This window comes from Oncorhynchus masou, chromosome 18 (assembly GCF_036934945.1).
Source record: "Oncorhynchus masou masou isolate Uvic2021 chromosome 18, UVic_Omas_1.1, whole genome shotgun sequence".
Lineage (NCBI taxonomy): Eukaryota > Metazoa > Chordata > Actinopteri > Salmoniformes > Salmonidae > Oncorhynchus > Oncorhynchus masou.
The window spans coordinates 7,978,197-8,001,448 of record NC_088229.1 but is presented as its reverse complement, the minus strand read 5'-3'; the positions used below and the strand labels follow the sequence as shown (position 1 = coordinate 8,001,448).

Here is a 23,252-nt window from a genome sequence, read left to right as displayed (position 1 = left end):
CTAAGAGGCAGAACGCGTCTCCTTCCTGTGCGGTATGACGGCTGCGTGGTCCCATGGTGTTTATACTTTTGTACTAATGTTTGTTCAGGTGAACGTGGTACCTTCAGGCATTTGGAAATTGCTCTCAAGGACGAACCAGACTTGTGGAGGTCTACAATGTTTTTCTGAGGTGTTGGCTGATTTCTTTTGATTTTCTCATGATGTCAAACATTTTTTTCCCCGTTGCTTGACATCATGGGAAAATCAAAATAGGCACTCAGTTTGAAGGTAGGCCTTGAAATACATCCACAGGTACACCTCCAATTGACTCAAATAATGTCAATTAGCCTATCAGAAGCCATGATGTAATTTTCTGTTATTTTCCAAGCTGTTTAAAGGCACATTCAACTTAGTGTATGTAAACTTCTGACCCACTGGAATTGTGATACAGTGAATTACAAGTGAAATAATCTTGAAGTCTGTAAACAATGTTAAATTACTTGTGTCATACACAAAGCAGATGTCCAAACCGATTTGCCAAAACTATAGATTGTTAACAAGAAATTTGTGGAGTGGTTGAAAAACGGGTTTTTATGACTCCATTCTAAGTGTATGTAAACTTCAACTGTACATATCTATTCTACAGTATTACTGTATCTATACTACAGTATAACTGCATCTATACTACAGTATTACTGTATCTATTCTAAAACTTCCGACTTCAACTGTATACACAGTACCAGTCAAAAGTTTAGACACACCTACTCATTCAATGGGTTTTCTTTATTTGTACTATTTTCAGAGAGTAGAATAATAGTGAAGACATCAAAACTAGGAAATAACACACATGGAATCATGTAGTACGTTAAATAAATCAAACTATATTTTATATTTGAGATGCTTCAAAGTTGCCACCCTTTGCCTTTGACAGCTTTGCATACTCTTGGCATTATCTCAACCAGCTTCATGAGGTAGTCACCCGGAATGAATTTCAATTAACGGGTGTGCCTTGTTAAAAGGTAATTTGTTGAATTTCTTTCCTTCTTAATGCGTTTGAGCCAATCAGATGTGTTGTGATGAGGTAGGGGTGGTATAAAGAAGATAGCCCTATTTGGTGAAAGATCACGTCCATATTATGGCAAAAATCGCTCAAATAAGCAAAGAAAAACAACAGTCCATCAATACTTTAAGGCATGAAGGTCAGTCAATGCGGAACATTTCAAGACGTTTTCAAGTTTCTTCAAGTGCAGTCGCAAAAACCACCAAGTGCTATAATGAAACTGGCTCTCATGAGGACCGCCACAGGAAAGGAAGACCCAGAGTTACCTCTGCTGCATAGGATAAGTTCATTAGAGTTAACTGTACCTCAGAAATTGCAACCCAAATAAATGCTTCACAGAGTTCAAGAAACGTCTCAACATCTACTGTGTCGTGGAAATTTCCTCTATTTACCAAATCATGGGAGCAAACCACACACAAGTCAGAGTTAGTTATCAAAGTCCATCTTTAATTATATGAGCTCTATCACAACCCTGTGACTCCCAGATATATTCAGTGTCTATCAATGAATTCTCTGAGAGTCCCTTCCACATTGCAATAGCATTTTGGCTTTCAACAGTTCAGTATCTCTAATGAAAAGTTGAGAGTCCCAACATAATGGCAAATGGATCCTTTATAGCAAAGATACACAGGATAAGACAGCATCGGCATAATTCATTGTTCAGCTTTGTCTCCTTTCTCAAACTCAGAACCATAAACCAATCCTCCATATCAACAGGCATATATCAAATTGTCATTTAGATACAACCAATTCTAAATACAACCAATCCTGGACAAACTCACGGAGAGGAGAATGATTGCTATAGGTTAAGATAGGGACAACATTAGAGGGAGCATAGAATGATTCCAGACACTGCCATCCTCCTTTCCCGGATGGGAAAAGTAGGGAGTGACTGGCACATAAACACAGTGGAGCAAAAGATATGTTTACACATGATGACACTTTGACCTCTCCCCTCTCTGCGGCCCATGCAACTTAGTCTTGACATAGGACAGATACTGCAACCCTGCCACAGTATTATACAAAAATAATATTCTTGATGAGAAGCAACTTACAAACATATGATGAATATAAAACATCTTACCTATGTTACCAACAAATTCTGATTATTCCACAACAACTGTTCAGAGGAGACTGTGTGAATCAGGCCTTCATGGCCGAATTGCTGCAAAGAAACCACAACTAAAGGATATGAAATGGGTAAAACAGTAAGGAAACATACTTAAAGTGACCCTTTTTCCATGTACATGGTGCAAGATTGAGTAACCGGATGGTAGCCGGTTAGTGACAGTGACTAAATTCAGGGCAGGGTATTGGGTGGAGGCTGGCAAATGATGGCTATTTAACGGTCTGATGGCCTTGAGATAGAAGCTGTTTTTCAGTCTCTCTATCCCAGCTTTGATGCACCAGTACTGACCTCGCCTTCTGGATGATAGCAGGGTGAACAGGCCATGGCACGGATGGTTGATGTCCTTGATGATCTTTTTTGTCATTCCATTCCAAAGACATATGGGATACATTATATGTATATGTGTTATACATGTCATTCAGATGACACCCTTCACCCAATGTCTGAGAGGCAATGTAATGACAGTGTGTTTAGATGTTTAAAACGGCAATGTACCACATACTCTCGATCATTATCTCGGTCAGTTCTGCGTCACGTAGTCGTATGTTGTATAGGAGTCAGTAATGTAATTGTCACGCCCTGGCCATAGAGAGACTTTTATTCTCTATTTTGGTTAGGCCAGGGTGTGACTAGGGTGGGCATTCTAGTTTCTTTATTTTTATGTTTTCTATTTCTTTCTTTTTTGGCTGAGTGTGGTTCCCAATCAGAGGCAGCTGTCCATCATTGTCTCTGATTGGGAATCATACTTAGGCAGTCCTTTTTCCCTCTTTCATTTGTGGGATCTTATTTTTTGCATTGGTTGTTATTTTGCCCTGCAGAACGTCACGTTCGTATTTGTTTTGTTGTTGTCGGTGTTCATTAAAGAAATAAATAGAATGAACACGTACCACGCTGCGATTTGGGCCACTTCTTCCCATGACGATCGTGACAGAAGATCCCACCACAAAAGGACCAAGCAGCGTGGCCAGGAGGAGAAGGGATCCTGGACACGGGAGAGAAGGGTGTTTAGGACATCGTGGACATCGGAGGGGATCATGGCAGGCGACAAAAGCCTGCCATGGAAACAGGCGGAGGCAGATAGAGAGCAGCAGGAGAGGCACGGTGGGGGCACATGGGTTGGTGGAGTTGGTCTCCAGTGCGCCTCCTCAAACCAGGATATCCTGTGCCGCTCTGCGCAAGGTGTCTCCAGTGCGTCCTGTGTCAGCGCCTCGAATGTGACGGGCTAAAGTGGTGATTCAGCCAGGGGGGGTTGTGCCTGCTCTAAGCTCCAGACCTCCAGTGTGCTTTCACAGCCCAGTGCGTCCTGTGTCAGCGCCTCGAATGTGACGGGCTAAAGTGGTGATTCAGCCAGGGGGGGTTGTGCTAGCTCTAAGCTCCAGACCTCCAGTGTGCTTTCACAGCCCAGTGCGTCCTGTGTCAGCACCTCGAATGTGACGGGCTAAAGTGGTGATTCAGCCAGGGGGTTGTGCTAGCTCTAAGCTCCAGACCTCCAGTGTGCTTTCACAGCCCAGTGCGTCCTGTGTCAGCGCCTCGAATGTGACGGGCTAAAGTGGTGATTCAGCCAGGGGGGTTGTGCCTGCTCTAAGCTCCAGACCTCCAGTGTGCTTTCACAGCCCAGTGCGTCCTGTGTCAGCGCCTCGAATGTGACGGGCTAAAGTGGTGATTCAGCCAGGGGGGGTTGTGCCTGCTCTAAGCTCCAGACCTCCAGTGTGCTTTCACAGCCCAGTGCGTCCTGTGTCAGCGCCTCGAATGTGACGGGCTAAAGTGGTGATTCAGCCAGGGGGGGGTTGTGCTAGCTCTAAGCTCCAGACCTCCAGTGTGCTTTCACAGCCCAGTGCGTCCTGTGCTGGTGCCCCGCACTTGCTGGATTGAAGTGGGTATCCAGCCAGGACGAGTTGTGCCTGCTCCACGAACCAGGCCTCCAGTGTGTCTCTCCAGTCCGGTGAGTCCTGTGCCTGCTCCACGAACCAGGCCTCCAGTCCGGAGCCTCCAGCGACAGTCCCCAGTCCGGACCCTCCAGCGATGGTCCCCAGCCCGGAGCCTCCGGCGATGATCTGCAGATTTTGCAGCTCTTTCAGAACATCAGCTATCTGGATTTGGATGACGGATAAATGGGGGAGGCTTGGGAGAGTTGCTGTGCGGGGTGCAGGGCTGTAGGTGCAGCCGTAGGAAAATGCTTATTGGAATTCTCAATTATGGTGGATTTATTGGTTGTGACAGTGTTTCCTAGCCTCAGTGCAGTGGGCAGCTGGGAGGAGGTGCTCTTATTCTCCATGGACTTTACAGTGTCTCAGAACTTTTTTGAGTTTGTGCTACAGGATGCAAATTCTGTTTGAAAAAGCCAGGCTTTGCTTTCCTAACTGCCTGTGTATATTGGTTCCTAACTTCCCTGAAAAGTTGTATATCGCGAGGGCTATTCCATGCTGATGCAGAATGCCACAAGATGTTTTTTGTGCTGGTCAAGGGCAGTCAGGTCTGGAGTGAACCAAGGGCTATATCTGTTCCAGGTTCTCATTTTTTAAATGGGGCATGCTTATTTAAGATGGTGAGGAAAGAACTTTTAAAGAATAACCGTATAGTACTGTACTGTACTAGACAGTACGGCAGTCTGGGATTTAGTACAAATGTATCTCACTTTCACTTTTATTGTTCTGCATGGAATAATGAATTAAAGAGTCAAACATACGTACTGTAGCTGATCTACTACTATAGTCTGTAGACTATGTGCTATGTACTGGGTTTAGTCAACAATAATCTCATCTCATTGCCATTAACCATTGTCATTTTGGCCTCACCAGCAGTTCAATAATCCTCCCCCCGTCAGATCACTAATCCTCCCCCCATCAGATCCCTAATCCTCCCCCCATCAGATCCCTAATCCTCCCCCCATCAGATCCCTAATCCTCCCCCCATCAGATCACTAATCCTCCCCCCATCAGATCACTAATTCTCCCCCCATCAGATCACTAATCCTCCCCCATCAGATCCCTAATCCTCCCCCATCAGATCACTAATCCTCCCCCCATCAGATCCCTAATCCTCCCCCATCAGATCCCTAATCCTCCCCCCATCAGATCCCTAATCCTCCCCCCATCAGATCCCTAATCCTCCCCCATCAGATCACTAATCCTCCCCCATCAGATCACTAATTCTCCCCCCATCAGATCACTAATCCTCCCCCATCAGATCCCTAATCCTCCCCCATCAGATCACTAATTCTCCCCCATCAGATCACTAATTCTCCCCCATCAGATCACTAATTCTCCCCCATCAGATCACTAATCCTCCCCCCATCAGATCACTAATCCTCCCCCCATCAGATCACTAATCCTCCCCCCATCAGATCACTAATCCTCCCCCCATCAGATCCCTAATCCTCCCCCATCAGATCACTAATTCTCCCCCATCAGATCACTAATTCTCCCCCATCAGATCACTAATTCTCCCCCCATCAGATCACTAATCCTCCCCCATCAGATCACTAATCCTCCCCCATCAGATCACTAATCCTCCCCCATCAGATCACTAATTCTCCCCCATCAGATCACTAATCCTCCCCCATCAGATCACTAATTCTCCCCCATCAGATCACTAATTCTCCCCCATCAGATCACTAATCCTCCCCCCATCAGATCACTAATCCTCCCCCATCAGATCACTAATCCTCCCCCATCAGATCACTAATCCTCCCCCATCAGATCACTAATCCTCCCCCCATCAGATCACTAATTCTCCCTTCATCAGATCAATAATTCTCATGAGAAGGATTGTAATGAACCAGGGAGATTTTCAGAGGGCTTTCCTGGGATTGTAATGAACCAGGGAGATTTTCAGAGGGCTTTCCTTGGATTGCAATGAAGTAGCGGGAGATCTTCAGAGGGCTTTCCTTGGATTGCAATGAAGTAGCGGGAGATCTTCAGAGGGCTTTCCTGTGATTGTAATGAACCAAGGAGATCATCTGAGGGATTTCCTGGGATTGTAATGAACCAGGGAGATTTTCAGAGGGCTTTCCTGGGATTGTAATGAACCAGGGAGATTTTCAGAGGGCTTTCCTTGAATTGTAATGAACCAGGGAGATTTTCAGAGGGCTTTCCTTGGATTGCAATGAAGTAGCGGGAGATCTTCAGAGGGCTTTCCTTGGATTGCAATGAAGTAGCGGGAGATCTTCAGAGGGCTTTCCTGTGATTGTAATGAACCAAGGAGATCATCTGAGGGATTTCCTGGGATTGTAATGAACCAAGGAGATCATCTGAGGGATTTCCTGGGATTGTAATGAACCAGGGAGATCTTCAGAGGGCTTTCCTGGGATTGTAATGAAGTAGCGGGAGAGATCTTGCCAACAAGCCCCCGTAAGGCGATGGAGAGAGAATTAGAGCCATTGAGAGCAATAAAAGAGAAACATACAGGTGATTTTTTTGTTGCTCTGAGGTGACCTTTACTAAGGCTAGAGAAAAAGACTGTGTCCCAAAAGACTCCCCATTCCCTTCGTTGTCTTTTGTCCCAGGTCAACGGTAGTGCACTACATAGGAAATAGGGTGCTATTTGGAACTCCACCAAACACAATAATCCCAATTCAACCCCTATAGCCTCTCTCCTCTACCCTCTCATGTATACTGTATCAATAGCCTTATTTACACCATGCGCTAAAATGTGAGTTTCATGATATGATCAATATGATCCAATCACTATCTGCTCGAGGTTTGTCACATCTTCACATTGTATTAAAATGTCTCTAAATCCTTCATTCTGTGTCCGCATTGTGACCAGATTAGCTGGTCAAATTACGTGAGCATGAATGTGAATTTATTTACTTTAAGATAACTACTGAAGCCGTACGTCTTTGGTTTGACCATCCAGATGTGTTTCCAGGTGATTGATAACCAGACACAATGTGTGGCCTGACCACATCCCGAGGTGGTCAGAAAGATCTGATCACAATCTGATCACAATGTGTATTTTAATCTTCTACGCCTGTCTGAAAATGTGGGCATAATTAGAACGTGGACAAGATCAGGACAAAAGGTGCATGTTAGCAGCAGGTATAAACAGGGTTGAATAATAGGTTGAAGCCATATGGAAACTAATTAACCTTGCCTTTTGATAGGCTGGGTGGAATTTGGAACATATTGCATCCTATCATCAATCACCCATCCTTTCAGATATACGCAAGAGCTTACCCACTGGGAACACACTGGTGTGGAATAGATGTTGAGTTGACGTCTGTGCCCGGTGGGTAGTGGCTAGGGGCTAGGGGCTAGGAGTTTGTTTTGGACATTCAGACAGATAGAGAGAGATAGGGAAACATCTAGAAGGAGCCAGTCATCCATCCAGCCAGAACAGGATGTGAGCACTAAGACCCAGCGAAGAAGCACCGAGGCTGGGTGCTGCCTGCCTCTCTACCCCTCACTGCCTCACTGCTCTGCAGTTACCCTGAGCCCTGAACGCATGCCGGAGTGAGCGCATGTGTGTGAGTGTGGTGTGGCTTGGTGTGTTAGTGTGTGTGTGTTAGTGTGTGTGTTAGTGTGTGTGGTGTGTGGTGTGGTGTGTGTGGTGTGGTGTGGAGTGTGTGTGTGTGTGAGTGTGGTTTGGTGTGTTAGTGTGTGGTGTGGAGTGTGTGTGTGGTGTGGTGTGGTGTGGTGTGTGTGTGTGTGTGTGTGTGTGTGTGTGTGTGTGTGTGTGTGTGTGTGTGTGTGTGTGTGTGTGTGTGTGTGTGGGAGCGCAAGTGTGCACCAGAAGCAGGAGAACAAGAGGAGAGGAGCACACTGTCCTGCTCCTGCTTTTTCTTCCATTCTGCTGTTGCTCTGCCGTGGTCACCTGAACAAGACAAGAGGGGAGTGGAGTGTGTGTGTGTGTGTGTTGTGGGGGTGGGTGGGTCAGGCAGGGAAAGATGAGATCAAAGAGCCAGGTGAGGAGGAGACACAGGAGCGTCTGTTTCCTTTTCTCTGTTTCTCTCTGTCTCTCTCTCTCTGTCTCTCTATCTCTCTCTCTTTCTCTCTCTCTCTCTCTGTCTCTCTCTCTCTCTCTCTCTTTGTCTCTCTCTCTCTCTCTCTCTCTCTCTCTCTCTGTCTCTCTCTCTCTCTCTCTCTCTCTCTCTCTCTCTCTCTCTCTCTCTCTCTCTCTCTCTGACGCGCTCTAGTCTGTGAGTGAGTGTTTGTGTGAGGGAGAGATCCAGCCAAATCGGTCCACTTCCCTCATCCAAGCAGACAGTGAACCTGGAGAGGAAGGAGCAGCCCGTCTCCACACTAACTATTAAAGGTATGTCGTTCGCACCACTCTGCTTTATATTATTTTACAAGTCTGCATACTACTAAGTCTGTAGAGTCTGTATCACAACGTGACGACAGGTCATGACGACATTTATACTTACCGGTGCTTGAGCGCTAGGCTACTTACCTCTCCTCTCGTGACAAGCAACATATCCCCTGAATGCTAGAATCTGTCTGTGCATGGCAGAGGAGTCACTGAGAGAGCAGGGGGTCAGAAGAAGTTCAAAAAGAAGACAATTGGAGTGGGACATACTGTATGGACGGGTCCTGTGTGGCTCAGTCGGTAGAGCATGGCGCTTGCAACGCCAAGCGTCGTGGGTTCGATTCCCGCTGGGGCCACCCATATGTAAAAGTAGTGGCCCCAGCCGACTTGCAAGTCGCTTTGGACAAAAGCGTCTGCTAAATGGGATATATATTAGGAGTCAGGTGCGATCAGAGAGAGGAGGTTGACATGGGGGGGTGCAAAGATGCTGGACAGGGCAGTTCCAGCTGGCTAGCTGAGGGACCATTTATATATCTATACAGTAGGGTAGATAAATATGTTATGGGCATCCAACTTTAACATTCATCTCTACATTCTACCTATGGTTCTCATTTGGTTTTCAAACCTCTACTCCTTTTGGGGTGGCAGGAAGTCTAGTGGTTAGAGCATTGGGTCAGTAACTGAAAGGTTGCTGGATTGAATCTGATGAGCTGACGAGTTAAAAATCTGTCGTTCTCCCCCTGAACAAGGCAGTTAACCCACTGTTCCACCGTAGCCTGTCATTGTAAATAATAATTTGTTCTTTAACTGACTTGCCTGGTTCAATTTTTTAATAAATGTTTAATGGCCCAGCGTCGTCTGAGTTAGGGGAGAGTTTGGCCGGGGTAGACCGTCATTGTAAAATAAGAATTTGTTCTTAACTGACTTGCCTAGTTAAATAAAGGTAAACAAAATAAAAAATAATTAACATTGGGATGGTGAAACCATCTGGAGTTTACTTTTAGACCTCTCTCAATGGACAAACAAGCTGAGTTGTTGCTAAAACAATAAACAACTATTGTTAAGTTCTCCTTCTAGCAGTAAACACACAGATAGTCATGCGATGAGAGGGTCATATGGTTCTCAATTAGCCATGGCCTGAAGGCAAATTCTTATTTCTTTCACATGAATGCTTGGAGCTCCTTACTGGGACAGTGAGGTAGTGTTTCAATACTATTTTAACTTTTAATTTTACAGTACTCCTGATCTTATTAAAAATGGGAGATTCTGTTCTGTAAAAATACAAGCTGTGTATAGAGAAAAAAACATCTTTTACTAAATTATATTGCTATTTCTATACAATGCTTTCAAAAAGTATTCATGTTTGTTGTGTTACAGAGTGGGACTAAAATTGATTAAATTGTCTTTTTGTTTGATCTACACAAAATACTCTGTCATGCCAACGTGGATTTGTAAAATGTTTTATGAGAAATAAAACACTAATATATCTTGATTAGATAAGTATTCAACTCCCTGAGTCAATACATGTTAGTATCACCTTTGGCAACAATTACAGCTGTGAGTCTTTATGGTTAAGTCTTTAAGAGCTTTATACACCTGTATTTTGCAACATTTTTCAATCATTATTTTCAAAATTCTATGCTTGAAAATATAGAATGTATATAATGTCTTGGATATACAGTATATAATATATAATGTGTTGTATTGGATTTGCCCCAGATTTGCCACATTTTGCACTATTTTGCACTATTACTTTAGTGTCTTGAATTCAAACAAGATGCATGTTTTGAAATATGTTTTATTCTATACAGGCTTCCTAGTTTTCACTCAGTCAGTTAGGTCAGTATGTGTATGGAGTGACTACAATGTTGTTGATCCATCCTCAGTTCTATCACAGTCATTAAACTCTGTAACTGTTTTAAGTCCCCATTGGCCTCATGGTGAAATCCCTGAGTGGTTTCCTTCCTCTCCGGCAACTGAGTTAGGAAGGACGCCTGTATCTTTGTAGTGACTGGGTGTATAGATACACCATCCAAAGTGTAGTTAATAACTTCATTACGCTCAAAGGGATATTCAATGTCTGCTTTTTATTTTATTTTTTACCCATTTTCACCCATCTACCAATAGGCACAAGGCATTGGAAAACCTCCCTGGTCTTTGTGTTTGAATCTTTTTGAAATTCACTGCTTGACTGAGGGACCTTACAGATAATTGTATGTGTAGTGTACAGAGATGAGGTAGTCATTCAAAAATCATGTTAAACACTGTAATGGCACACAGAGTGAGTCTATGCAATTTATTATGTGACTTGTTATTAAGCACATTTTTAGTCTTGAACTTATTTAGACTTGCAATAACAAAGGAGTTGAATACTTATTGACTCAAGACATTTCAGCTTTTATTTGTAATTTATTTGTAAAAACACAAAAACCAAAAAACATAATTCCACTTTGACATTATGGGGTATTGTGTTTAGGCCAGTGACACACAATCACAATTTTAACCATTTTAAATTCTAATAGTGTGAAGACTATTAGAAACAAGGATTGGGCCAATTGTGCTCCACCCTATGGGACTCCCAATCATGGCCAGATGTGATACAGCCTGTATTCAAACCAGGGACTGTAGTGATGCCTCTTGCACTGAGGTGCGGTGCTTGAAAGAAAAGACTCTCACGAACACATAGATCAATTATTGATGTTTCCTAAACTTACGTCCCATTATCTTTCTGATGCATTTCGAGCCATACTTCCTTCATATTGAAATATTATTACAAATCAGTCCCCAAAACATTTTTTTTTTACATGGTGGGGTCACAATTTTTTTTTATATCAAAACGGGGTCACAGGACAAAAGGTTTGATAACCACTGCTGTAGGAGAACCCTTTTTGGTTCCAGGTAGAACCCGTTTAATTTATTTATTTTGTTACATGTTTTTATTTAACCTTTTTTTGAACTAGGTAGTACTATTTTGGGTTTCATGTAGAACCCTCTGTGAAAAGTTTTTTTCACATAGAACTCAAAAGAGTTCTACCTGGAACCAAAAAGGGTTCCTTAAAGGGTTCTATAGCAGGGTTCTCCAACTGGCGGTCCGACATTTTTGCCCACGGGTGATTTTATTTGGCCCGCCAAGTTTTCTGAATAACATTTGTGTGTGTGTGTGTGTGTGTGTGTGTGTGTGTGTGTGTGTGTGTGTGTGTGTGTGTGTGTGTGTGTGTGTGTGTGTGTGTGTGTGTGTGAAAACACCAGCAAATCAGCTCCAAGTGATTTCAATTTAGGAGACCTGTTCCAATGTATTCCCATGCATAAAGAGAGATAGAAACTGAATGTACAATACACTCTCTTTCTATAACATAGACTGACCAGGTGAAACCAGGAGAAGCCATGATCCCTTATTGATGTCACTTGTTAAATTCACTTCATTCAGTATAGATTAAGGGGAGGATAAAAAGAAAGATTTTTAAGCCTTGAGACAATTGAGAAATGGATTGTGTATGTGTACCATTCAGAGGATGAATGGGCAAGACAAAAGATTTAAGTGTCGTTGAACGGGGTATGGTAGTAGGTGCCAGAGGCACCGGTTTGTGTCAAGAACTGCAACGCTGCTGGGTTTTTCACGCTCAACAGTTTCCCTTGTGCATCAAGAATGGTCCACCACCCAGAGGACATCCAACCAACTTGACACAACTTTGGGAAGCATTGGAGTCAACATGGGCCAGCATCCCTGTGGAACCCTTTCGACACCTTGTAGAGTCCATGCCCCGACGATTTGAGGCTGTTCTGATGGCAAAAGGGGGATGGTGCAACTCAATATTTTGTACACTCGGTGTATGTGATTGTATACAAATGTAAGCAAGGTTTGCAATTGTTATGGTTTAGTCAAATGTTATATCTGGATTGGCCTTCGATCAATTTTACAGTCTACAAATGATTTGTAATTATATTCCAGCCCCCTGACCATCCACTCAAGAAAACATCTCCCCGCGGATGAATTTAGTCGATGATCCCTGTCCTATCGGGACAGCCGAAGAACCCTTTTAGGATCAAGACAGCACTTTTACATTTTTTTTATATATATATATAAGAGCGTAGAGTGTCGTTTTCTGAGGAAGCCTGTGTTTTTTACAGGCTGTAAACCTATTGATGCTGATAGGTTGTGCTGATAGGTTGTGCTGATAGGCTGTGCTGATAGGCTGTGCTGATAGGTTGTGCTGATAGGTTGTGCTGATAGGTTGTGCTGATAGGATAGTGTCTCTGAGGGGTTGCTTATCCATTGGACTACAGTAAGACAGCTAAGAAAGACCAACGTTAATTGTTTTCAAAATGATCCGGTGGAAGGTTGTACTGACACAAAGACCCCAGGAGCAAAAGTCAGATAGTGTAGCAAAATGGCACCATATTCCCTGTATCGGTACTACTTTCCACAAGAGCCCTATGACAATTGAGATACATCCGCAGTCAGTGATTCGTCCGTGATGTGAATGCGTGGCGGCCATTGGTGACGAGCTGGAAAAGAATCAGCTATATAAAGTGAAACAAAGTTTTTGTTCGTCACAACTTGCGACATGGAAGAATTGCATATGCAGGTGTGAACAAGTAGCAACAGCCTGTGCGGTTGGTTGTTTTCTTTCTCGTGATGTTTTGTGTGTGTTCCATCACTGTGACAGTGTGTGTGATGGTGTGTGTGGGGTTGACAGTAAACATCAGAACAGGCCTCACGGTTTTGCACACACACACACACACACACACACACACACACACACACACACACACACACACACACACACACACACACACACACACACACACACACACACACACACACACACACACACACACACACACACACACACACACAGAGGGCTGGAGAGAAAGAAAGAAAGGGCTTTGACAACACTACTCCCCTTAGACTGGCATTACAACACCATGTTTCATTACAGCTACTCCCCTTAGACTAGCATTACAACACCATGTTTCATTACAGGGCTTTGACAACAACACCATGTTTCATTACAGCTACTCCCCTTAGACTGGCATTACAACACCATGTTTCATTACAGCTACTCCCCTTAGACTGGCATTACAACACCATGTTTCATTACAGCTACTCCCCTTAGACTAGCATTACAACACCATGTTTCATTACAGCTACTCCCCTTAGACTAGCATTACAACACCATGTTTCATTACAGCTACTCCCCTTAGACTAGCATTACAACACCATGTTTCATTACAGCTACTCCCCTTAGACTAGCATTACAACACCATGTTTCATTACAGCTACTCCTTAGACTAGCATTACAACACCATGTTTCATTACAGCTACTCCTCCTAGACTAGCATTACAACACCATGTTTCATTACAGCTACTCCTTGGCCCACTTTAATAGTATTAGCTTTAATAACCCAGAATGACACAGTTCGTATTTATAGTACATAAACATTTGCTTACTGATTCTGTGATACTAGATAGTGTGGCCTGACATTTCCAAATAGCCTAGTTTGAATCCACAAAACTCCCATGGATAGATGCTCCTGTCTTTGCAGTGACTCTGTAATCTCTCTATATTTCATACTTTTACAGATACCATTTCTGCTTAATTTCACATTACTGTAAATGATGAATTCAGTTATATGACCACAGCTGACACATTCTCTTAACACTACGTATTTTCTGTCTCTGAAGACATATGGTGGACTGCATCCTCCGTGTCTTTAGCTTCTCCCCAGCAGGGCTGGCTGTTCTGGAAAAACAAGCTCTGGAAAACGCAGATGTCACGTTATGGGACAAATTAAGAAATGGCTGTATATATGTGACTGTACATGAGGACTGTGGCCTAATTATAAACACAGGGGTGAAGTGAACCGCTGCCCCAGATGAGGATTTCTACTGTGGCAGCCATAATAACATGTTTCTGTGTATATGTTCTACATGATCTACAATAACACGACGAGTGTTAAAATGTGAGTTTTAAAGTTTTTAAATGCAAGTGTTTTGAATTTGAGTGTTGTTCTACATTTTATAAATACAAACAGGAAAGGAGGAAGCTGCATTTTGCTCCTGCTTCGTAGGAGAATCCTTCTCTTCTTAGAAGGCGGTTGATGTTGATGTAGCTTTGTAATGTTTAAATTACATTATTTGAAGTAGGTCAGACTGTGAAGTGAATCACATTCAAAACTTTATTGTAGTGAAGCTCTTTCTTCGTGCAGATGCAGACATAGTTGATTTAAACAAAGGCTTTACCTCGTTTATAACAGCTGTGTTTTTTAATGCCTGCATTTAAACGCCTATTTATTTATTTTTACCAGTAATGTTTCTTCTGCTTTGTTTCAGAGTCCAACCCCTCCAACCAGAAACCTCTCAACATCATTAAGAATGCATCATTCTGTGGGAGGAGAAAGATAAAGTGTTGTACCTTCACCTGGATCGTCATCGAGTGAGGCCTTCTCCTACCACTCCAGAGATCCATTCCATCCCTTCTCCTACCACTCCAGAGGTCCATTCCATCCCTTCTCCTACCACTCCAGAGATCCATTCCATCCCTTCTCCCACTACTCCAGAGATCCATTCCATCCTTTCTCCTACCACTCCAGAGATCCATTCCATCCTTTCTCCTACCACTCCAGAGATCCATTCCATCCCTTCTCCTACCACTCCAGAGATCCATTCCATCCCTTCTCCTACCACTCCAGAGATCCATTCCATCCCTTCTCCTACCACTCCAGAGATCCATTCCATCCCTTCTCCTACCACTCCAGAGATCCATTCCATCCTTTCTCCTACCACTCCAGAGATCCATTCCATCCCTTCTCCTACCACTCCAGAGATCCATTCCATCCCTTCTCCTACCACTCCAGAGATCCATTCCATCCCTTCTCCTACCACTCCAGAGATCCATTCCATCCCTTCTCCTACCACTCCAGAGGTCCATTCCATCCCTTCTCCTACCACTCCAGAGGCCTATCTTATACACAGTCCAGACTTCCACCATCTAGTCTGGTTGCCAGGTGCACAACCAGACTTCATCTCTAGAATGATAGTGGGATTTTGCCCGACCTCCACCTGTCCAGGACCTGTCCAGCTCTACCTGCCCTGATAGACAGTTCCCCCGCCACCTGAGCCTCTGTTCCTCATCCCGAGCCCACCCCCCAAACACTCCCAGTCCCCCAGTTCCTCAGCCCCAATCCACCCCCCAAACCCCCCCAGGTTCCTCAGGTCCAACTCACCCTCCAACCCCCCCACCCCCCACTCCCCTGGTTCCTCATCCCCAACCCACCCCCCAAATCCCCCGGTCCCCGGTTCCTCAGCCTCAACCCACCCCCCAAACCCCTCCAGTCCCCCTGTTCCTCAGCAACCAGCCCGAAGCAGGGGAGGATGGGTGATGGGCCTGTGAGTCTCCCTGGTCTCACTCCTTCCTTCTCTCTCATCCTCTCATGGAGCCTCCTGTTGACAGCTCCACCTCCCCCTGGAACTCTTCCCAGTCCTCTCTCTTCGGACTTCCAGGTCGGTACCAACTAAGGTTGTAAAATTCTGGTAACTTTCTATTTTTTAGAAGATTAATAAATCAGGAAAACTGGAATCCTCAAACCAGGATTTCTGGAAAACCTGTGAGTTTTGGGACAGTTATCCTAATTTTGCTGCCTGAGTACTGACTTTAACTTAACTTGGTTAAATACAGTACTCTGGACTTTAATGTGTTCATGAGCTTTGATAATTTTGTATGTATTTATAGGCAACTCTATGTGTATTTTAAATATGTGTAATACAATGCATTCATTATTTCATTCAGATCCCTGGCTCCCAGCCTTCCCAGCCTCGCTGCACCCCAATGGCTCTAAAGTGAGTCTTCCCGTGGGCACCGGCGCCAGCAGAGCCCCCCTGGCCCAGTCCCTGGCCCTGTGTGTGATGCTTCTCATGGACCTTTTAGCGGTCGTAGGCAACCTAGCCGTCATGGCTGTCATCACCAAGACGCCGCAGCTGAGGAAGTTCGCCTTCGTGTTCCACCTGTGTCTGGTTGATCTGCTGGCGGCTCTGGTTCTGATGCCTCTGGGCATGCTGCCGGACCGGGTTTTGGCGCACGACGAGGCACTGTGCCGGAGCTACCTCTGTCTTAGCGTGGGTCTGGTCAGTGCCGCCATCTTGTCTATCTCTGCCATCAACGTGGAGAGGTACTATTATATTGTCCACCCCATGCGCCATGAGGTCAAGATGACCGTGGGGGTGGTTGTGACGGTGTTGGTCGGGATCTGGATCAAAGCTATTGTCACATCAGCAATGCCACTCCTGGGCTGGGTCTTCCAGGGGAGCCAGGGGGTAGGGGTCGAACTCGGAGGGGGACTAGAGGCTCCCATGATCCCTGGTCATCCAAGCCAGAGACGTTGCTCCCTACACTGGACCGGAGGAGGAGGGACCACGCGGTTAATATTCATGCTCTTCTTCACCTTTGTCTACTTCCTGTGTCCAGTGCTGATCATCCTTGTGGTGTACTGTAACATGTTTAAAGTAGCCAGGGTGGCAGCCATGCAGCATGGCCCCTTACCTACCGGGATGGACACACCTGGGCCCCGCCCTCCCCGCTCCGAGTCCCTCAGCAGCCAATCCACCATGGCTGCCAGCCTGGGAGGCCCCGGAGGTGGCCCTGGGGGCCCATGTCCTCCACTCCGCACCCCCAGTCAGAGGACCTTCAACGGGGGTAAAGCTGTGGCAGTCCTGGTGGCGGTTGGAGGCCAGTTCCTATGCTGCTGGCTGCCTTACTTCTCCTTTCACCTGTACGCCACCCTGGTCTCCACCCCCCCGGCCTCCCTGGCTTCGGACCAGATGGAGGAAGTCGTGACCTGGATTGGTTACTTCTGCTTCACCTCCAACCCCTTATTCTACGGCTGTCTGAACCGGCAGATCCGCACGGAGCTGGGCCGAAGCCTGGCCTGTATCTTTAAGCGGGCGGGGCCGGGCAACGGGGATCAGCTGGCCAGCCGAGAGGCCTCCATCGAGGAGAACTTCCTCCAGTTCCTCCAGGGGACAGGGTGCAATCTGGAGCCCTGCGAATCTCAGGCACACAGCAGGGCTAGCGGGCCAGAGGAGCTGGAGGAGGCGGGGGAGAGGGGCCCTCTTCGAGATGGACCTTGTCAGGAGAACACGCTGGTCCAGGAACACACACCTGTTGACTTCCACATCCCTGGACAGATTATTGAGGAGACCTCTGAGTTCTTGGAGCAGCAGCATCTGAATCTGAACAATGACATCAACCTAGCAGACAACTGCTGCAGGGTACACAGAACATTGCTGGACAGCGCCTGAGCTGTAGCTGACACCGGCCACTCATGTGTACAGTAGGCCTTTTTTTTTGGGGGGGGGGGGCAGGCCTCAGAGGTGGAAACACTAAAATCTTAGTCTGTAGAACAAGCACCAGTGTAGAGTCCTATGGTGGAAACGGCAGATAGATGCCATGTTCTTTAGTATGTCTGACTATTCCATCTGATCCTGGACTTGATGGTGTTGTGTCCACATTTGCTACAGTGTGATTATGGGACATGACGTGTACATAGCAAGTAGTTACTACTACAACTCTAATGATGTATAGAGTTGCTATCTTCTTTTGAAGATTTCATGTTGTTATTATCAGTCTAAATCTCTATGTTCATTCTCCTGTCACTAGAATCAGGGTTCCTTTACGGGAAGGTTAGGAGGTATGATACAGGGATGGAGGAAATTCCATTTAAATTCAGTAAACTCCAGAAATAAACATACATTTTAATTCCAATCAATCCCCCATGCTTTTCTATGAGGTTTAGTTCCTGAATTGACTGAATGGAATTGTAATTTACCCTAACCCTGGTATGATGGCATTGCTACCCATTTTCTATCAAGACCAAAACTCCGTACATTAAATATATTTACTACCAGTCTACCTCCCCTGTGTCCTTCAGTCTATCAATGTCTTTGTTGGTTCTGAATTATTATTTTGGTCTGGGAAAGAGTGGGAGAACATCTCACATATTAGCAATCTTTGTTTTGGTGTGGATCGCACAAATCATTTTTTGTCAAAGTCTGAAAGAATATCCTAAGACAACCAGTTAGACAAATGTAAAATGACAATCCTAAAGGCATATACAGTACATACAGAAGCAGGCAAAAGGTTAATAACCAGATCAACACACACAGCAGAGAACAGGATAGTGTTGATTCCCCATTCCAGTCCCATAATTCAACCAAGAAATGAATGTAGATTTAGATGTTCTTCTCGGGTAGGACATTCAAAAAATAAACCATTTCTGATTGCACTCAGTCTGAAACACTATGTGCCCTGGTCAAAAGTAGTGCATTATGTAGGGAATAGGGAGCAATTTGGGATGTAGCCAACGTGTTAATAGGATCATTTCACAACTGATCCTTGCCAATGGTATTTATAGCTAGCATATACATATACATGAGCATATCCACAAGGTTATTATTTGACTCCACACTGAATGGGGTTATTATTTGACTCCACACTGAATGAGGTTATTATTTGACTCCACACTGAATGAGGTTATTATTTGACTCCACACTGAATGAGGTTATTATTTGACTCCACACTGAATGAGGTTATTATTTGACTCCACACTGAATGGGGTTATTATTTGACTCCACACTGAATGAGGTTATTATTTGACTCCACACTGAATGGGGTTATTATTTGACTCCACACTGAATGGGGTTATTATTTGACTCCATCCTGAATGAGGTCATTATTTGACTCCATCCTGAATGAGGTCATTATTTGACTCCACACTGAATGAGGTCATAATGACTCCACCCTGAATGAGGTCATTATTTGACTCCACCCTGAATGAGGTTATTATTTGACTCCACACTGAATGAGGTTATTATTTGACTCCACACTGAATGGGGTTATTATTTGACTCCACACTGAATGGGGTTATTATTTGACTCCACACTGAATGGGGTTATTATTTGACTCCACACTGAATGAGGTTATTATTTGACTCCACACTGAATGAGGTTATTATTTGACTCCACACTGAATTTGACTCCACACTGAATGAGGTTATTATTTGACTCCACACTGAATGAGGTTATTATTTGACTCCACACTGAATGAGGTTATTATTTGACTCCACACTGAATTGACTCCACACTGAATGAGGTTATTATTTGACTCCACACTGAATGGGGTTATTATTTGACTCCACACTGAATGGGGTTATTATTTGACTCCACACTGAATGGGGTTATTATTTGACTCCATCCTGAATGAGGTTATTATTTGACTCCACACTGAATGAGGTTATTATTTGACTCCACACTGAATGAGGTCATATGGGGTTATTATTTGACTCCACACTGAATGGGGTTATTATTTGACTCCATCCTGAATGAGGTCATTATTTGACTCCACACTGAATGAGGTCATAATGAATGAATGGGTTTATTTGATTTGACTCCACACTGAATGAGGTTATTATTTGACTCCACACTGAATGGGGTTATTATTTGACTCCACACTGAATGGGGTTATAATTTGACTCCATCCTGAATGAGGTTATTATTTGACTCCACACTGAATGAGGTTATTATTTGACTCCACACTGAATGGGGTTATTATTTGACTCCACACTGAATGGGGTTATTATTTGACTCCACACTGAATGGGGTTATTATTTGACTCCATCCTGAATGAGGTCATTATTTGACTCCACACTGAATGAGGTCATTATTTGACTCCACCCTGAATGAGGTCATTATTTGACTCCACCCTGAATGAGGTCATTATTTGACTCCACACTGAATGAGGTCATTATTTGACTCCACCCTGAATGAGGTCATTATTTGACTCCACACTGAATGAGGTTATTATTTGACACCCTGAATGGTTTATTATTTGACTCCACACTGAATTATTTGACTCCACACTGAATACATGAGGTTATTATTTGACTCCATACTGAATGGGGTTATAATTTGACTCCACACTGAATGGGGTTATTATTTGACTCCACCCTGAATGGGGTTATTATTTGACTCCACACTGAATGAGGTTATTATTTGACTCCACACTGAATACATGAGGTTATTATTTGACATTATTTGACTCCACACTGAATGGGGTTATTATTTGACTCCACACTGAATGAGGTCATTATTTGACTCCACACTGAATGAGGTTATTATTTGACTCCACACTGAATACATGAGGTTATTATTTGACTCCACACTGAATGGGGTTATAATTTGACTCCACACTGAATGAGGTCATTATTTGACTCCACACTGAATTGGGTTATTATTTGACTCCACCCTGAATGAGGTCATTATTTGGTGTATTTATTTTAGCATGTACCTGTCATATCACACAGAGACCACTTCTTAATCACATTTTGACTCATTTGGGAGTCATCTCACCATCCCATATTTATTTTATGTTAAACAAATGCTAGAAATTGAAACAGCCGAACTTAAAAACAACAGTCAGCACTGACGTCATTACACAAGATCTGCAATGAGAGACAGAGAGAGACAGACATACAGAGACAGAGAGAGAGACAGAGAGACAGACATACAGAGACAGAGAGAGAGCGAGAGAGACAGAGAGAGAAGGAGAAAAAAATGCAGTTTATGTGGAGTAAAGATGGCAAAGCGTGCCATGTGCCATGTGTCAGCATCATTCATCACACCTGTCTGTCTATCACCTGTGTTGTGTAGCCACAACAAGCCGTGGTTGTTTCTGGGTAAACACCACAGAACACTTAGCCTGTACTGTCTAGCACTCGCCAGCGTTTACCTGTAAACACAAGGGACATTGGTGGAGGCTGGCAATTGGTGCTCGGATATGCTTCATAGGGCTCTGGTCAAAAGTAGTGCACTATACAGGGAATAGGGTTGTATTTGGCACGGACACCTAATATTTAGAATCTGTCTGTCACGTCTTTCGTCTGTAGAAGGAGGAGCGGACCAAAATGCAGTGTGGTTGTTATTCATTTTACTTTAATAAAAAAACTGTACACGAATAAACTAACAAAACAACAAACATGCGAAAATCTAAAACAGTCCTATCTGGTGCAAAACACAGAGACAGGAACAATCACCCACAAACACACAGTGAAACCCAGGCTACCTAAATATGGTTCCCAATCAGAGACAATGACTAACACCTGCCTCTGATTGAGAACCATATCAGGCCAGACATAGAAATAGACAAACAAGACATCCAACATAGAATGCCCACTTAGATCACACCCTGACCAACCAAAACATAGAAACATACAAAGTAAACTATGGTCAGGGTGTGACACTGTCCCTATTGCCCCTGATTCTAAATGACTTAAACAGCTGTCCGATGACAGCTTTGCACACTTTTGGCATTCTCTCAACCAGCTTCATGAGATAGTCACCCGGAATGCATTTCATTTAACAGGTCTGCCTTGTTAATTTGTGGAATGTCTTTCCTTCTTAAAGCATTTTAGGCAATCAGTTGTGTTGTGACGAGGTAGGGGTGGTATAAAGAAGATAGCCCTATTTGGTTAAAGACCAAGTCCATATTATGGCAAGAACAGCTCAAATAAGCAAAGAGAAATGACAGTCCATCACTACTTTAAGACATGAAGGTCAGTCAATGCGTAAAATGTCAAGAACTTTGAACATTTCTTCAAGTGCAGTTGCAAAAAACATTAAGCGCTATGATGAAACTGGCTCTCACGAGGACCACCACAGGAAAGGAGGACCCAGAGTTACCTTTGCTGCAAAGGATAAGTTCATTAGAGTTACCAGCCTCAGAAATCGCAGCCCAAATAAATGCTTCACAAGTAACAGAAGCATCTCAACATTTACTGTTCAGAGGAGACTGCGTGAATCAGGCCTTCATGATCGAATTGCTGCAAAGAAACCACTACTAAAGGACACCAATAAGAAGAAGACTTGAGAAAACATGAGCAATGGACATTAGACTGGTGGCAATCTGTTCTTTAGTCTGAGTCCAAATGTGTCCTCTTAGGTTCCAACCGCTGTGTCTTTGTGAGACGCGGGTGTAGGTGAACGGATGATCTCTGCATGTGTGGTTCCCACCGTGAAGCATGGAGGAGGAGGTGTGATGGTGTGGGGGTGCTTAGCTGGTGACACTGTCAGTGATTTATTTAGAATTCAAGGCACACTTAACCAGCATGGCTACCACAGCATTCTGCGGCGATATGCCATCCCATCTGGTTTGCACTTACTGGAACTATAATTTTTTTCTCAACAGGACAATAACCCAAAACACACCTCCAGGCTGTGTAAGGGCTATTTGACCAAGAAGGGGAGTGATGGAGTGCTTCATCAGATGACCTGGCCTCCACAACCACCTGACCTCAACCCAATTGAGATGGCTTGGGATGAGTTGGACCGCAGAGTGAAGGAAAAGCAGCCAACAAGTGCTCAGCATATGTGGGAACTCATTCCTCATGAAGCTGATTGAGAGAATGCCAAGAGTGTGCAAAGATGTCATCAAGGCTGTAACGTTTGTTGCTACTTTGAAGAATCTCAAATATAAAATATATTTTGATTTGTTTAGCACTTTTTTGGTTACTAAATAATTTGGGGCGCCAGGGTGGCCTAGTGGTTATAGCATTGGACTAGTAACCAGAAGGTTGCAAGTTCAAACTCCCGAGCTGACAAGGTACAAATCTGTTGTTCTGACCCTGAACAGGCAGTTAACCCACTAGGCTGTCATTGAAAATAAGAATTTGTTCTTAACTGACTTGCCTAGTTAAATAAAGGTCAAATAAATGTAATAGTTTTGATGTCTTCGATATTATTTTACATTGTAGAAAGTAAAAATAAAGAAAAAACTTGGAATGAGT

General features: G+C 44.0%; 1 protein-coding gene across 2 annotated transcripts; it reads left to right on the top strand.

The window, feature by feature from the left end:
• The first annotated feature begins 7,887 nt into the window (after positions 1–7,887).
• On the top strand, positions 7,888–18,325 carry LOC135503893 (G-protein coupled receptor 61-like). Of its 2 annotated transcripts, XM_064922074.1 has the most exons (4): positions 7,888–8,423; positions 14,104–14,381; positions 14,752–15,921; positions 16,208–18,325. In XM_064922074.1, the coding sequence occupies exons 3-4, from the start codon at positions 15,852–15,854 to the stop codon at positions 17,713–17,715; spliced, it is 1,578 nt and encodes a 525-aa protein (XP_064778146.1). In that variant the 5' UTR covers positions 7,888–8,423; positions 14,104–14,381; positions 14,752–15,851; the 3' UTR covers positions 17,716–18,325. The 2 variants fall into 2 exon arrangements, with proteins under 2 accessions (XP_064778146.1, XP_064778145.1); XM_064922073.1 differs by lacking the exon at positions 14,104–14,381.
• Positions 18,326–23,252: the final 4,927 nt, after the last annotated feature.